Source organism: Oncorhynchus keta, chromosome 18 (assembly GCF_023373465.1).
Source record: "Oncorhynchus keta strain PuntledgeMale-10-30-2019 chromosome 18, Oket_V2, whole genome shotgun sequence".
NCBI classification, from domain to species: domain Eukaryota; kingdom Metazoa; phylum Chordata; class Actinopteri; order Salmoniformes; family Salmonidae; genus Oncorhynchus; species Oncorhynchus keta.
The window spans coordinates 9,939,304-9,954,868 of NC_068438.1; the positions used below are offsets into that span (position 1 = coordinate 9,939,304).

Here is a 15,565-nt window from a genome sequence, read left to right on the forward strand (position 1 = left end):
CCACTCATGGTATGGATGTATGGGGGTGTATGTTCAGTTGCAGTTTTTAACAGTTTCTTCCTCATTCACATATTATCTGATGATATTTAGTTTACTATTACAAGCCATTGTAAAAATCTAATGTTAACTTACAGGCAGCTGCACGAGCAGATTCTATTTTTTTTCACTTGCGTCAAATTGCCGAAATGAAAGTGAAAGTTCTTTGGAGTCGAATGGCACAGGGAAAGACATCTCCGGAAGACAGTTTTGTAACATTATGCGTTTAAACGTCAATATTGTTATCTGTTTATTTCTCTGTGCAGGTAGGCTACCCTATGAACTATTTTTGCGAGTATTTTTAATTCCCCAGACGGTTTCACGCGTGCTGTGTTCATTCAGAGTTCTTATGAATGGACTATTTGTTAGCCTCCAATTATGATTGATTTTTAAAGCTGAAGTTACATTTTAAACTCATTGTGATTATTCTACTTATTCATCTATTTGACAGAGGTGCCAGGCATCCAGTCTTTACAACAGGTGCCTTGGCTGCCTTGTATGCTGGTGGATGAACTTGTAAAGTTCAATGATGAGGGACATGCTGAAACCCAGTATCAACACAGAAACGCTGGGCTGCAGTTTGGTCATCCAGGGGACAGTGCATTGAACCCTAATGCCATCACCTTCCTTGTTACAGGTGAATGAGAGAAACAGCTAAACAAATGTCAGATTTGGTTATGTTTTCTACGCCTGTGTTTGGTGTTTCAACACTGAGAGGTGCTCTTCAAACCGTGTGTGTTCAGGCTCTAAGGTGGACATGAGGAAGTACATTGAAGGAGCAGTAGTGGAGCACCAGCTGCAGTGTGAGATCCGCAGGTACAGCACAGAGGGTATCCAGGTGCGTTGGCCAGGTTTAGGAGCCCAGGATCACGATATCTGGTTCACCAGCATCTTACGGCACACCGACGGCCTCTTCGTCATCACCAGCTTCCTCAGACAAACCCCTGCCACACCCACACCTGGCCAGACAGACTACCGCAACTGGGCCGCCATCGCAGACAGAGAGATGCTAACCACCTCAAGTAATTCAAACTTTTGATTGTTGTGCAGTAGATCTCATGTCAAACTCATTCCAGGAGGGCCGAGGGACTGCAAGTTTTCTCTGAACACTTTATAAAAACATTTTTTATTAGCTGGTCAGTTATTAAGAATAAATTCTTAATTACAATGACATCCAAACCCTAATCAGGACGACGCTGGGCCAATTTTGCTCCCAATCACGGACGGTTGAAATAAAGCCTGGAATCGAACCAGGGTCTGTAGTGACACCTCTAGCACTGAGATGTGCTAGACCGCTGCACCACTTGGGAGCCCAAAACTTGATTGATGAATTAAGCTCACTCATTAGCAAGGAACTCCCCTCACCTAGTTGTCTAGGCCTTAATTTGAAGGATGAACCAAAAACCTGCAGACACTCGGCCCTCTGTGCAATGAGTTTGACACCCCATGCAGTAGATGTAGTCTGTACTCTGGTCCAGTGCTTCCCATTCCTGGTCATTTGAGTTTTGAGCCTAGCCCTAACACCTGATTCTAATCAAATGCTTGATAAATTGATTATTTGAATCAACTGTGTTAGTGCTAGGGCAACAAACAAAAATGTACACCCCTTGGTGTCCCCTGTAACAGGATTGGGAAGCACTGCTCTAGTCTGTAGCGTGTGTCAGTGGAGGCTGCTGAGGGGAAGACGGCACATAATAATGGCTGGAACGGAGCTAATGGAATGGCATCAAACGCATGAAACCATGTCTTTTACGTATTTGATACCATTCCACCTATTCCGCTCCCCCAACCTCCTGGGGTCATTGTTTCCTTTTATACCCTTGTTTATTTACTTTAGGCCGTTGTTATCTTGAGTTATGATCTATGTGTGAGTTACATTTTCATGTAAATTGTAAAATGTATGTCTATGTCACACACAACAGAATAAGTCCCTAGCTATAACCTCCCTTTTTTCCCCAAATTCCTCCCTCTCCCTCCTCTGCAACCCATGCCCCCCTTCCTGCCCTGCCTTGGCTGTGACCTGTGTCTGTGTGTAGCTGCGATGCTAGTCTTCACCCGCACTCCCTCTGTGTGGGTGGGCCTAATGAAGCAACAGAGCCTGCACTGTCAGTTTGACGTGGACCACAAGGCAGTCGACCTGACAGTGGAATGGCGTTTGCAACGACGCAGCGAACGGACCAGGCTCTTCAGCCACTCCAGACGCTCGGGCCAAAGGGAGGGGGGCGGGGTGGAGCTTAAGGGCATCGGTAGGGGCGATGCATCCCTGACGCTCCCCCTCACCAAGCAGAGCAGCGAGGGGACGTATGTCTGCCTTGTCTCGGTGCCTCCACTGTTTGGCAGCCATGAAATCGCTCTGCACATCATGGGTAAGGTGGAAGGGTTAGGGGTCACGGGACATGAGGCAGATACATTTAATTGTTGAAACTTTGCTCACTCATTTGCGCTATCATTGAAAATTGAAAGGATAAACAAATGACTTTTATTATCACTACCTGATATGGTATACACATGTATGAATATGTACATATCTATGACATGGTAACCATAACAACCAATTAAAGGTGTCATAGACTAGCCATTTTGATCACCTGGTATATACCGCCAACATCCTCATTGTAATGCCAGTCATTTCTGACATGGTCCCTCAGAGCCTCCTCGCGTGTCCTTGAACGTGGACTCTGTCATCTCCTTGGTGGAAACGGAGAAGCAGAAGGTGGTGTGTGTGGCAGAGGGCTACTACCCCCTGGACGTGGAGATGGAGTGGTTCAGGGAGCCCAGTGGTGGAGGTGGAGGCCTCCTACCAGAGAAGCTGGACACTGTCTTGTACTCCAGCCACCGCCACCACCAGGACGGGACCTACTCTCTGTCGGCCTTCTTCCTGCTCCACGCTTCCATGCATGACTCGAGCTCCAAGTACTTCTGCAGGGTGTCTCACAGCTCCCTGCGCATGCCCATCCGCAAGAGTTTCACCCTCATCGTCACAGGTTAGGTGGTTTAGAAACTTCTCGTGAAGTCTTCAAGTAAAGGTTGTTTTCTCAGGCACAGCTGAGTACCTTACAACCCAGTCTGATTATGTACAGTGATACAGTATGTGTTCATACACATTTCTGCAGATTTACAGAAGCATATTTTAAATATACAGTTGAAGTCTGAAGTTTACATACACTTAGGTTGGAGTTATTAAAACTCATTTTTCTACCACTCCACAAATTTCTTGTTAACAAACTATAGTTTTGGCAAGTCGATTAGGACATCTACTTTGTGCATGACACAAGTAATTTTTCCAACAATTGTTTACAGACAGATTATTTCACTTATAATTCACTGTATCACAATTCCAGTGGGTCAGAAGTTTACATACACTAAGTTTTGACTGTGCCTTTAAACAGCTTAAAAAATTCCAGAAAATGGTGTCATGGTTTTAGAAGCTTCAATTTGGTTAATTGACTTCAATTGGAGGTGTACCTGTGGATATATTTCAAGGCCTACCTTCAAACTCACTACCTCTTAACTTTGAAAACAGAAGGATCTCAGGAAAAAAATTGTAGACCTCTGCAAGTCTGGTTCATCCTTGGGAGCAATTTCCAAATGCCTGAAGGTACCACGTTCATCTGTACAAACAATAGTATGCACGTATAAACACCATGGGACCATGCAGCCGTCATACCGCTCGGGAAGGAGACGCGTTCTGTCTCCTAGAGATGAACGTACTTTGGTGCGAAAAGTGCAAATCAATCCCAGAACAACAGCAAAGGACCTTGTGAAGATGCTGGAGGAAACATTTACAAAGGTATCTATATCCACAGTAAAACGAGTCCTATATTGATATAACTAGAAAGGCCACTCAGCAAGGAAGAAGCCACTGCTCCAAAACCGCCATAAAAAAGCCAGACTATGGTTTGCTACCGCACATGGGGACAAATACTGTCCTTTTTGGAGAAATGTCCTCTAGTCTGATTAAACAAAAATGGCCATGGAGACCATTGTTATGTTTGGAGGAAAAAGGGGGAGGCTTGCAAGCTGAAGAACACAATCCCAACCGTGAAGCATGGGGGTGACAGCATTATGTTGTGGGGGTGCTTTGCTGCAGGATGGGCTTGTGCACTTCACAAACTAAATGTCATCATGAGGCAGGAAAATGATGTGGATATATTGAAGCAACATCTCAAGACATCAGTCAGGAAGTTAAAGCTTGGTCGTAAAATGGTTCTTCCAAATAGACAATGACCCCAAGCATACTTCCAAAGTTGTGGCAAAATGACTTAAGGACAACAAAGTCAAGGTATTGGAGTGGCCATCACAAAGCCCTAACCTCAATCCTATATCAAATTTGTGGGCAGAAATGAAAAAGTGTGAGCGAGCAAGGAGACCTACAAACCTGACTGAGTTACACCAGCTCTGTCAGGAGGAATGGGCCAAAATTCACCCTACTTATTGTGGGAAGCTTGTGGAAGGATACCGGAAACGTATGACCCAAGTTAAACAATTTAAAGGCAATGCTACCAAATACTAATTGAGTGTATGTAAACTTCTGACCCACTGGGAATGTGATGAAAGAAATAAAAGCTGAAAGAAATCATTCTCTCTATTATTATTCTGACATTTCACATTCTTAAAATGAAGTGGTGATCCTAACTGACCTAAGAGAGGGAATTTTTATTGGGATTAAATGTCAGGAATTGTGAAAAACTGAGTTTAAATGTATTTGGCTAAGGTGTATGTAAACCTCCGACTTCAGCTGTACACAGTTGAGTGAAGTTGCCTGGGTGTCCTTTGGGTGGTCGACCATTCTTGATACATACGGGAAACTGTTGAGCATGAAAAACCTAGCACCATTACAGATGTTCACACAAACCGGTGTGCCTGGCACCTACTAACATACCACGTTCAAAGGCACTTAAATATTTTGCCTTGCCCATTCACCCTCTGAATGGCACACATACATAAGCCTTGAGACAATTGATACATGGATTAAGAATCCTTCTTTAACCTGTCTCACCCCCTTCATCTACACTGATTGATGTGGATTTAACAAGTGACATCAATAAGGGATCATAGACTGACCAGGTGAATCCAGGTCAAAGCAGGTCAAAGCTATGTCAAGCAGGTGTTCTTAAGGTTTTGTATACTTCGTGTATATAGTCTTCAGAGGATATTGATCCAAACATGTACTATAATGTATGCAGCACCAATTCATGGCCACTTGATGGCAGCCCCAATACATACAATACTGTAGTATGCTTTGAGAGGAGAACATGCCACAAAAACTGCATTGACTGATAAAACTTTGGATGTTGTGTTTTGTCAGAGGTTGACAGTTGGAACTTGCTGTGGTTGTTCTTTGGCTGTGGATTCATCCTGGTCATGGTGGCCACTTTGTGTGTGATGCTACCCCGCCTGAGCTCAGGTGAGCGTCTCTCGTTCACCACTACTCTGTCCTTTACCTTTTAGTCATTGCCAGGTTAAATTTGTTAACGAGTTCACCCAATTGAGATATTGCTAATTGTTGTTTGCTTGCCAGGACAACCTTTTGAACATTTACTGTTTTTCTTTCACAGCAAGAACAGCAAACAAGGTGGGTACATCTTCATACATAACGAGGGTGTGTGCGTTTCAAGTGTTATCGGTCATATATACGGGATACACATGGTATACATCATCAAACAAAATGCTTACTCGCAGATTTCGTCTCAATGCAGCCAATACAATATAAGAATATGAATATAAAGTAAATGGCAGTAGAATACAATAAACATTTTAGCATAAGTATAATACCGGAAGGCAAACTATATAGTCCAATATTTACACGTGTATTGGAGAAGGAGGGAGAAGTGTTTAAGCTGTTTGGTAGCAGCAGTTGTGATGTGTGTGTAGAATGAATGTAGGGTTGTCACAATACCAGCATTGCGATACTCCAAGGTATCGTAGCAAGGAAACAAAACATGAAGCAGACTAAATGTCCTGGTGGAAAACAGTCCTAATGTTGGAAACAAGCAGCCTTATGTTGTCGCCCAGAATCACATGTTTCTTTAACAAGCTATAACACACAACATTTGACATAAAGTAGTCTGCATTGTGTTTTCCTTTTTTGCCATGGAGAATCAGGTATTGTAGTATCGCAATACTGGTATCGAGACAACCCAACATGACTGTATACGTGTGGGTGAGAGAACGAGAGAAAGACTTCCCTGCTCATTGTGTGTGTACTGTATCTCTCCTGTTCAGAGAAAGACTTCCCTGCTCATTGTGTGTGTACTGTATCTCTCCTGTTCAGAGAAAGACTTCCCTGCTCATTGTGTGTGTACTGTATCTCTCCTGTTCAGAGAAAGACTTCCCTGCTCATTGTGTGTGTACTGTATCTCTCCTGTTCAGAGAAAGACTTCCCTGCTCATTGTGTGTGTACTGTATCTCTCCTGTTCAGAGAAAGACTTCCCTGTCATCTCTCTACTGTTCAGAGAAAGACTTCCCTGCTCATTGTGTGTGTACTGTATCTCTCCTGTTCAGAGAAAGACTTCCCTGCTCATTGTGTGTGTATCTCTCCTGTTCAGAGAAAGACTTCCCTGCTCATTGTGTGTGTACTGTATCTCTCCTGTTCAGAGAAAGACTTCCCTGCTCATTGTGTGTGTACTGTATCTCTCCTGTTCAGAGAAAGCCCTACTGAGAGAACATGCCAGAGTGGTTAGAGCTGATCTCCATGGATAGAGACAGTCCATTCCTACCCTCCTTCTCCTTCTCTTCATCTCAGTACTTCTCTATCAGGAGGTTTATTTTGGGAATGTGGGTATAGTGTGTGTCCATCAAGTCATTTGATAAGGGGTAATGTTTCTTCCGATTCTCCCATTATAAAAGTACAGTAAATGTAGAAAGATTGATCATGTGTTTTTAATTATTTGTGAACCAGGGACTATCCCACAAGGTCATAGTACTACTCTATGATAATACCACTCTAAGATTGTGTAAGGTAGCTTAATTTTGCTATAACAAATAATTGACATGGAATAATGATTTTCTTTTAGAAAAATGCACGATCATGTTTGATATGAAAATATGCAGTAAGAAATGTATTTGTTTGAAGTTATTGTTTTCATTAATTTCATGTATTTAATAGTTGCTGTTGTTTTGACTGTTTTCGCTCTAGAGAGTTCTACTAAGTCAGCGGGTCAGTGAGAGTGTGTGATGTCAAATCCAATCAAGCTTTATTTATACAGAACATTTCCATCATGGAATGCAACGCAATGTGCTTCACAGGAAGAAAACAAATAAAAACAATGAAAATAAAAACTGAAATATTTACTACACAAGAGGATTAAAACAGATAGAATATCAATGAAAACTGAAACACTATAAAGCACCCTCAGGAAAAGCAATGCTAAAAAGGTGTTTTAAGATCTCTTTTGAATATGTCCACAGATTTGGCCCCGCGTGGATTCTCTGGCAGGCTATTCCAGAGGCTGGGGGCATAATAACTGAATGCTGCCTCTCCATGCCTCTTGGTCCTAGGCGTTGGGATAGTTAAACGGCCAGTGTCAGAGAACCTGAGGGACCTACTGGGAACATAACTTAAAAGCATGTCTGACATGTATTGGGGTGCACAATCATGGATTGATTTAAAAACCAATAGAAGAATCTTAACATTAATTCTAAAACTCATAGGGAGCCAGTGCAGAGGCCTTACAACCTGTGTAATATGTGCTCTCCCTCTGGTCGTGGTCAGTACCCGTGCTGCAGCATTCTGTATGTTTAGCTGTTGACCAATGGCTTTCTTGGGCAGACTAGACAGGAGAGCATTACAGAAGTCAAGCCTGCTTGTAATAAAAGCATGGATGAATCTTTATGTATTAGCATGCGAGAGAAACGGCCGCACCGTGGCAATGTTCCTCAGGTGGTAAAAAGCTATTTTGGTCACATTCTTAATGTGTGATTCGAAATTGAGTTCAGAATTTGAAATGGCGCCTAGGTTTTTTACCTGATGTTTTATCTTTATTGCCCATGCAATTAAAATGTGCGGCCAGATTCTCTCTGTATGCTTTGGCTTCAACAATAAGTACCTCGGTCTTGACTTAGCTGGAGGTTAGCTGAAGTTGTGAGCCATCCAAGTCTTTAAATCACTAATACAGTCTAATAATATATCTTTGGAGCTAAAATCCTTTGGTGCCACAGAAATGTAAAGTTGTGTATCGTCTGTGTAGCAGTGAAATGCAACGCTGGGCTTTCTGATAACGCTGCCAAGAGGCTGTCCATTTGGATGTGTCCTTTTTCATCCTTACTGGAGCTCTAGCATCAATGGTTGCCCTTCATTTCCTATCAAAGTTGTCAACTAAATCCTACAGGAGGACTGCAGAATAGGTGATGGAGTATTGTTCATGCACTCAATAAAATCTGTAGCAACTTCAGAGTTTTTAAATAGCGTTTCTTAATAATGTGTTCAATATTACCCTGTGCTACGGTCAACAGGGTAGTACAAATATCCACTGTGGTGATCTGATAAAGCAACATCAACAATAGAGGATATGTCAATAGAAAGCCCCTTGGTAATAACCAGGTCCAGAGTATGGCTGTGGTTATTGGTGGACCCAGTAACATGTTGGATATAGAGCTCAACATATTCATCAATTCAATGGCCTTGGAGTCAGTCTCTTTGACAACATGAATATTAAAATCACCCAAAACATTGATTTGATCATAGCTCTCAAGGACAAATAGACAATAGTTTAGAGAAATCTGTAAAGAAAGTGAGGCAGTGTTTTGGTGGCCTATACAGGGTTATGGCAAGCACTGGTGGCTGACATTTAAGAAGTGTAGCATCAAACGAAGTTGCCAACGAAATGTCCTTACCGCTGATGGCATTAGTAAAAATAGAGTCTGTCCCCCCCACCATTTTTCCCTTTTCTGATGGAGTATGAAAAGCTGTAGTTCGATGCATTCGATGCTGAAAACCAATCTGTTTCCTAGCCTGGAAGCCTCAAAGGCTTTGGAGTATTCTTGGTTATAAGGTCTTTAGTACCCTACAAATGGAGAAATACTGTGCCAAAACCCTATCTCTCAGTTGCTACATAGTCAAGTATACCATAAACCAGGGTACTCAAGTACTATTTGAGAAGCTCTGGTCGTACATATTTCCGAGGTGGCGAAGGTCCGGATGGATAATGTAATTTATTGGCGTAGTAACAAACCCCCACTTCGCAACCCATGCGACCCCAAACTGCACAACCCTCTTCTTGGCGGAGAGAAAATGTTGCCGTTTTAAAGCTAATTTCCTGCAATTGTATGCGTTCTTCAATGTCTAATGTGTGGTTGTATGATACCGGGGGTCGATGCCCAAAACATAGAAAGTGTTAATTATTTATTTTTTACTTGGGACGTGCGGTCCGTATTGACCCCCGTCCTGAGTCCGGATCCAATCCGCGGTCCACCAGGTGAGTATGGAAACCATAAACACTTCACTCTGGAATGGCAGCTGTTCTCAAAGAGCACATTGTACACCACTCACCCTCACCATCACCCTCTCTTACACTTATTCGACCCCTCGTTCATTAGCCTGCTTTTCCACTTTCAAACTTATATATATACTCAAGTGAACCTCCCATATTCTGCCATTCACCAAGGCATTGAAGAGATGTCCCATATCCCATCCAGAAAATGACTTGATTCTTCAGTGTTTCATGCCACTGCACGGACGGTGGGTCTTGAGAAGCAGAGCTCCCCACCCGAGCACTTCATTTCGCCCAAGAGTAGATGCTCAGTGGCTGGCTTTGGGTCTACAGTCAGCAGACAGGCATGCACTCCAGAGCTGTCCAGTGGAGTACATGCCAATGCACTGCTACTGCAAATGCCAAGCCATATCTCTGGACTCTACTGTTGGCACATGGGGAGAAGTGTGGCTCTGGAGAGGCTATCATCACAGAGCAGAGCCAGTGTAAAGCTGCGTGCCTGGTGGGTTAGAAGTCAGCTGAGGGCCAGGGGAGGCTCCGCTCTGACACACAGCCCAGCTCAGAGCTCCACAAGTGGAAAAGGCTGTAATGGGATCAGGAGGCTCAAGGATGCACAGAGTAGACCCACTGGTAGTTCTAACGAAGCATCTGCTTCCTGTAAACTATGATGATGCACAATCTGGGGTCAGGATTGGTTGTGGTCTAGCTCTATTATAGTCAACTATTGTTGTGGGTTATATATTTAGTTCCTCAGATGGACTCCATTGAATATAAACTGGGAAAGTGAAGAGACAGATATGGATGGTAACTTCCCTTTAGTAAATGTTTCCAGATGAGTTTCGGAGATATAGTCCTTCATCAAAGGGATTGTCAAAAAACCTAGGATGTAGCAGGTGTATTTGCAAAAATGATTCATGGCATTTGTTGAAAAGCATGTTCCTCTTTATGAAACAGAACTGTTTGAGCCCCTGGAGTGATGATGAATTGAAAACGTGTCTGGCTCAAAGAAATGATGCAAAAGAAGTGGCAAACAAGTCCGGCTGCTCAGCTGATTTTTTTGGCATACTGTAAATTGAGAAATGGACAAAAGTACCTTCAATGATATCACTGGCAGAAAACCCAATTAATCTCCAACGTTCATTGAAGTTGATGGGTGTAACAAAAACATTCGATATTGCCAATCATTTAAATTACTATTTCACTAGTAAATTGGAGAGACTCAGATGTGAAATGACAACATTGAACAGTGAACCATCATATTTTTGTATAAAATATCTAATAATGAAATAGAAGGATTGTTGTTTTGAATTTGGTCAAGTTAGTGTGAGAGAGGTGGAAAAACGATGGTTATCCATCAATAATGATGAGCCACCAGGTATAGACAACCTTGATGGGAAACTACTGAGAATGGTAGGAACTGTATTGCTACCCATATTTGGTATATATTTAACTAAAGCCTAAAGGAGTGTGTTTGTCCACAGGTGTGGAAGGAAGCTAAAGTCATTCCACTGCCTAAAAATAGTGGCTCTAGTGGCTCTAACCCCCTTTAGTGGCTCTAACAGCCGCCCAATCGGTTTGCTGCCTGTTCTTAGTAAACTGATGGAGAGGATTGTTTGACCAAATACAATGCTATCTTTCAGAGTACACGACTTTCAGCATGCATATAGAGAGGAGCGCTCAACTTGTATTCCACTAACTCAGATGACTGATGATTGGTTAAAATAAATGGATAATAAGATGATAGTTGGAGCTGTATTGTTATATTTCAATGCTGCCTTTTATGTAATTGATCATAAAATGTTATTGAAAAAATAAACTTGTTAAGGTTGGAGAGTTATTTATCCAATAGAACCCAGAGAGTGTTCTTCAATGGAAGCTTCTCTAACATCAGATATGTACAGAGCGGTGTCCTTCAGGGCAGTTGTCTTGGGCCGCTACTCTTCTTTATTTTTACAAGTGATTTGCCACTGGTCTTCCACAAAGCTAGAATGACTATGTATGTGGATGATTCCATACTCTACATGTCAGCACCCAAAGCCATTGAGCTCACGGAAATTTAAAATAAGGAGTACAGTCAGTATCAGAATGGGTGATTTAATAAAAACTGGTCTTAGATACATCTAAAACTAAAAGCATTGTATTTGTTTCAAAACATTCTCTAAGACCTCAACCTCAACTGGAGTTGTATAAAGGGTGTGACCATTGAGAGAATTGAGGAAGCTAAACTCCTAGGTATAACATTGGATGGTCAATTATCATGGGCAAGTCATATTGACAAAATTGTTTTGGAGATTGGGAGTGGTATGTATGTTGTAAAAAGACGTTTTGCGTTTTTAGACACATCAACTGTACTCGTTGTTCAGGCTCTGTATTTATAAAGCCCTTTTTACATCAGCAGATGTCACAAGGTGCTATACAGAAACCCAGCCTAAAACCCCAAACAGCAATTAATGCAGATGTAAAAGCATGGTGGCTAGGAAAAACTCCCTAGAAAGGCCAGAACCTAGGAAGAACCCTAGAGAGGAACCAGGCTCTGAGGGGTGGCCCATCTTGATTACTGTCCAGTAATATGGTCAAGTGCAGCAAAGAAAGACCTAGCAAAGCAGCAGATGGCTCAAAACAGAGCAGCACGCCATGCTCTTACTTGCACGCCATGCCCTTACTTGTCATCAACACCATTCATGCCAGTATTTCCTGTTTGAAGGTTGACTAGAGATGAACTGCTTCTCTCCCTAGTTTTTATCAGAAATATTACTGACTAAAATTCCAGATTATCTGCATAATCAAATAACATTAAACTCAGACACCCATACATACCCCACAAGACATGCCACCATGGGTCTCGTCACAGTCCCCAAGTCCAAAACAAATTCACGGCAACGGACAGTTTTATACAGAGCTATGATCGCATGAAACTCCTTTCCATCTTACTCAAGCATACAGCAAAATTACCTTTCAAAACAGATTTCAAAACAACGGGCGGGGACTGTGAGAGGGGACGCGCAAACACACAGACACACTAACACAAATTGTTTTATTTTTTGTATTATTTTTGGTGACATTTTTGTATATCATTGTATTTTACATATGTGTGACTGTCTTATCAGTGTTTTGTTTCTTGTCGTGTCGTGATTTTTGTAGACCCCAGGAAAAGTAGCTGCTGCTTCTGCTAAAGCTAATGGGGATCCAGATAAACAAATAAGTATACAGAGGACAATTCAACTGGAGGAGTCAGTCTGTCAGGGATAAAAAAATTGCCAGAAGGATAAACAGAGTTTAGGTGGGACCAGATGGAATGGCTGTTGAGTTGCCCTCAGACCTGGTCCCCTGTCTACAAAGTCTACCCTGGGACCCATGGGGCCTCTCTGCTGTTGCTGAAAGGGCATATGGTGTGGCCCCTGGCTTAATCAAATATGCCAATGGAAAACAAACAGCACTAGATCTCACTGGGAGGTGGAAGAAGGTAGATGGAGGCTTGTAAAAGAAAATGAAAGCTAAGGCAGAAGAAATTGTGCTTTTGTTTTCCAGTGCAGTGCCCGACTTGGCTCTCCTCCAAACCAGCCACCTGTGAACCTGCTGGTGGAGTGTAAAGCTTGTTCTGGGAGAAAAACAATAATTATAAGGTAAATGATGGTAAATGTGCTGGTAGATGAGCTTTTACCGGAGGGTGAAATCAAGGTTCAACAAGAGCAAACAGATAGGAAGCCAATAGGAACCAATAGGAAGGGAACAGAAACAGTAGGAGTTGTGCCAGTTGGCTAGGATTAAACTGACTTCATTGAACATCACTTGCCCAGTTTTTGAGACAAGGGTAAGTTATGTGTAGTTTAAGGCCACAGGCACAGTAGTGGTTTCGCATGAGTTCAGTTATGCTGCTTGTATAATCCATTCGAATGCCACAGATGTTGTTACACTAACTAAACAATTAGCTCAGGATAAGACCTTAGTGTCTATAAGAGGCTGCAGACATCATGTGTACAAAAAGTCACAGCATTTTACGAGTGGTGGAAAAAGTACCCAATTGTCATACTTGAGTAAAAGTAAAGATGCCTTGATAGAAAATAACTAAAGTAAAAGTGAAAGTCACCCAGCAAATTCCTACTTAAGTAAAAGTAAAACTATTTGGATTTAAATATACTTAATTATTAGAGGTAAATGTAATTGCTAAACTGTACTTGTTTCAAATTCCTTATCAAGCAAACCAGGCGGCACCATTTTCTTTTTTTTTTTAAGGATGACCAGAGGCATGCTCCAACACTCAGACATCATTTACAAACGAAGAATGTGTTTAATGAGTCCGCCAGATCAGACGTAGTAGGGATGACCAAGGATGTTTGTTCTCTTGATAAGTGTGTGAATTAGACCATTTTCCTGTCCTGCCAAGCATTCAAAATGTAACGAGTACTTTTGGGTGTCAGGGAAAACGTATGGAGTAAAAAGTACATCATTTTCTTTCGGAATGTAGTTAAGTAAAAGTTGTCAACAAAATATCAATAGTAAGGTACTGATACCCAAAAAACGACTTAAGTTTAAAGTATTTTTACTGAAGTACTTTACACCACTGCATTTTACCTCCCCATAAAATGAACTTTCTTCTAGTATCCTTAACCGTTTTCATATGTCTGGCCTCTGGCCATAGCTTTTGTCTCATTTTTGGCCCCTTGTGCCTCAGTCAGTCTCTTTGTTTCTGACAGTCTGACCCTCCTCTTCTATTGCTGTTCTGTTTTTTTGTACTTTTATCCCCTTTTTCTCCCCAGTTGGTAGTTACAGTCTTGTCCCATCGCTGCAACTCCCCTACGGACTCAGGAGAGGCAAAGGTCTAGAGCCATGCGTCCTCCGAAATACGACCCTGCCAAGCCGCATTGCTTCTTAACACACTGCTCGCTTAACCCGAAGCCAGCCGCACCAATGTGACAGAGGAAACACCGTCCAGCTGGCAAAGAAAGTCAGCTTGCAGGCGCCTGACCCACCACAAGGAGTCACTAGAGCGCGATAGGACAAGGAAATCCCAGAAGGCCAAACCCTACCCTAACCCGGACAACGCTGGGCCAATTGTACACCGCCTCATGGGTCTCCCGGTCATGGCCGTCCTTGACACAGCCTAGGATCGAACCTGGGTCTGTAGTGACGCCTCAAGCACTGCGATGCAGTGCCTTAGACCACTGCGCCACTCGGGAGGCCCATGCCATCTCTCTTTTCATCAACTTGTGTTTGTGTATGTTTGAACATTATGTCACACACAAGGTGCGCGTCTGCCCTCTATGTGACAGGTAGTGACCCTGTCGCCATGTTGTCTCCACGCAGACCTATGGAAAGCCTAGCTAGCAGGGTGTAATGTCGAGGTCATGACCAGGGAAAGTCCACCCGAGTCAGAATTTGTAGCATACCAGGCCTTGTGACAAAGCCACAGTCCACACACTTTAACTGGCACTAACTTAATCAACATCCATGCAGAGCAAGTCGAAAGACTTGTGTGTGTGTGTGTGTGTGTCCGTCTGTCTGCCTGTCTGCCTGTCTGCCTGCATTCATCTGTCTGTGGCAGTTCTCCTATAACCCAACACTCATTGTCCTCTCTCCTCACGAGTAATCCCACAGTTTCTTATTATCAACTCAACTTCCAGCCTGTGTCTGCTGGGACCATTTTCTACTCATTACTGTATGTACTATAAACAAAATACCATGTGCTCTTATTATGCATCAGTATCTAGAGGACAGAGTGAACCCGACTGCCCTCACTGCCGCATCCCAATTCAGTTTTCTGACCTGTTGTGAAGTTTCAGAACTGTTTTGTTGACTGGATAGCGAGAGCAAAATATTGTGTACCACATGTAAATTGAACACAGCCCCGTCGAAGGATCCTCATCTCCCAGTGCTGCTTATCCCACCCATCTCTGGGCTGGGTCATGTTGCCTGAACTGGCCTCACCAAGACATGGGTTCAAATACTCTTTGAAGTTTTTCCAAAACCTTGAGTGTTTGCGTTAGCCTGCCTGGAGTGCCAGATGGGCGGGTTTCACAGTTTCTGCGACTATTCTGTTGGTTCCATTGCACCAGGCAAGCTCAATCAAAGGCAGCTAAATTCATTGAAATATATATCAA

General features: G+C 42.7%; 1 protein-coding gene across 1 annotated transcript; it reads left to right on the plus strand.

The window, feature by feature from the left end:
• The first annotated feature begins 26 nt into the window (after positions 1–26).
• On the plus strand, positions 27–8,429 carry LOC118397220 (tapasin-related protein-like). The gene is made up of 8 exons (XM_035791771.2): positions 27–302; positions 488–673; positions 780–1,058; positions 2,073–2,402; positions 2,685–3,020; positions 5,345–5,443; positions 5,595–5,611; positions 6,683–8,429. The coding sequence occupies exons 1-8, from the start codon at positions 257–259 to the stop codon at positions 6,695–6,697; spliced, it is 1,308 nt and encodes a 435-aa protein (XP_035647664.1). The 5' UTR covers positions 27–256; the 3' UTR covers positions 6,698–8,429.
• The last annotated feature ends 7,136 nt before the right edge of the window (positions 8,430–15,565 follow it).

Excerpts from the sequence above, each read along its gene's own strand:
- LOC118397220 (XM_035791771.2), top strand. The coding sequence starts at position 257 with ATGCGTTTAAACGTCAATATTGTTATCTGTTTATTTCTCTGTGCAG. Across the intron at positions 674-779 it reads CATCACCTTCCTTGTTACAG|GCTCTAAGGTGGACATGAGG; the intron begins GTGAATGAGAGA and ends GTGTGTGTTCAG. Across the intron at positions 3,021-5,344 it reads TTTCACCCTCATCGTCACAG|AGGTTGACAGTTGGAACTTG; the intron begins GTTAGGTGGTTT and ends GTGTTTTGTCAG.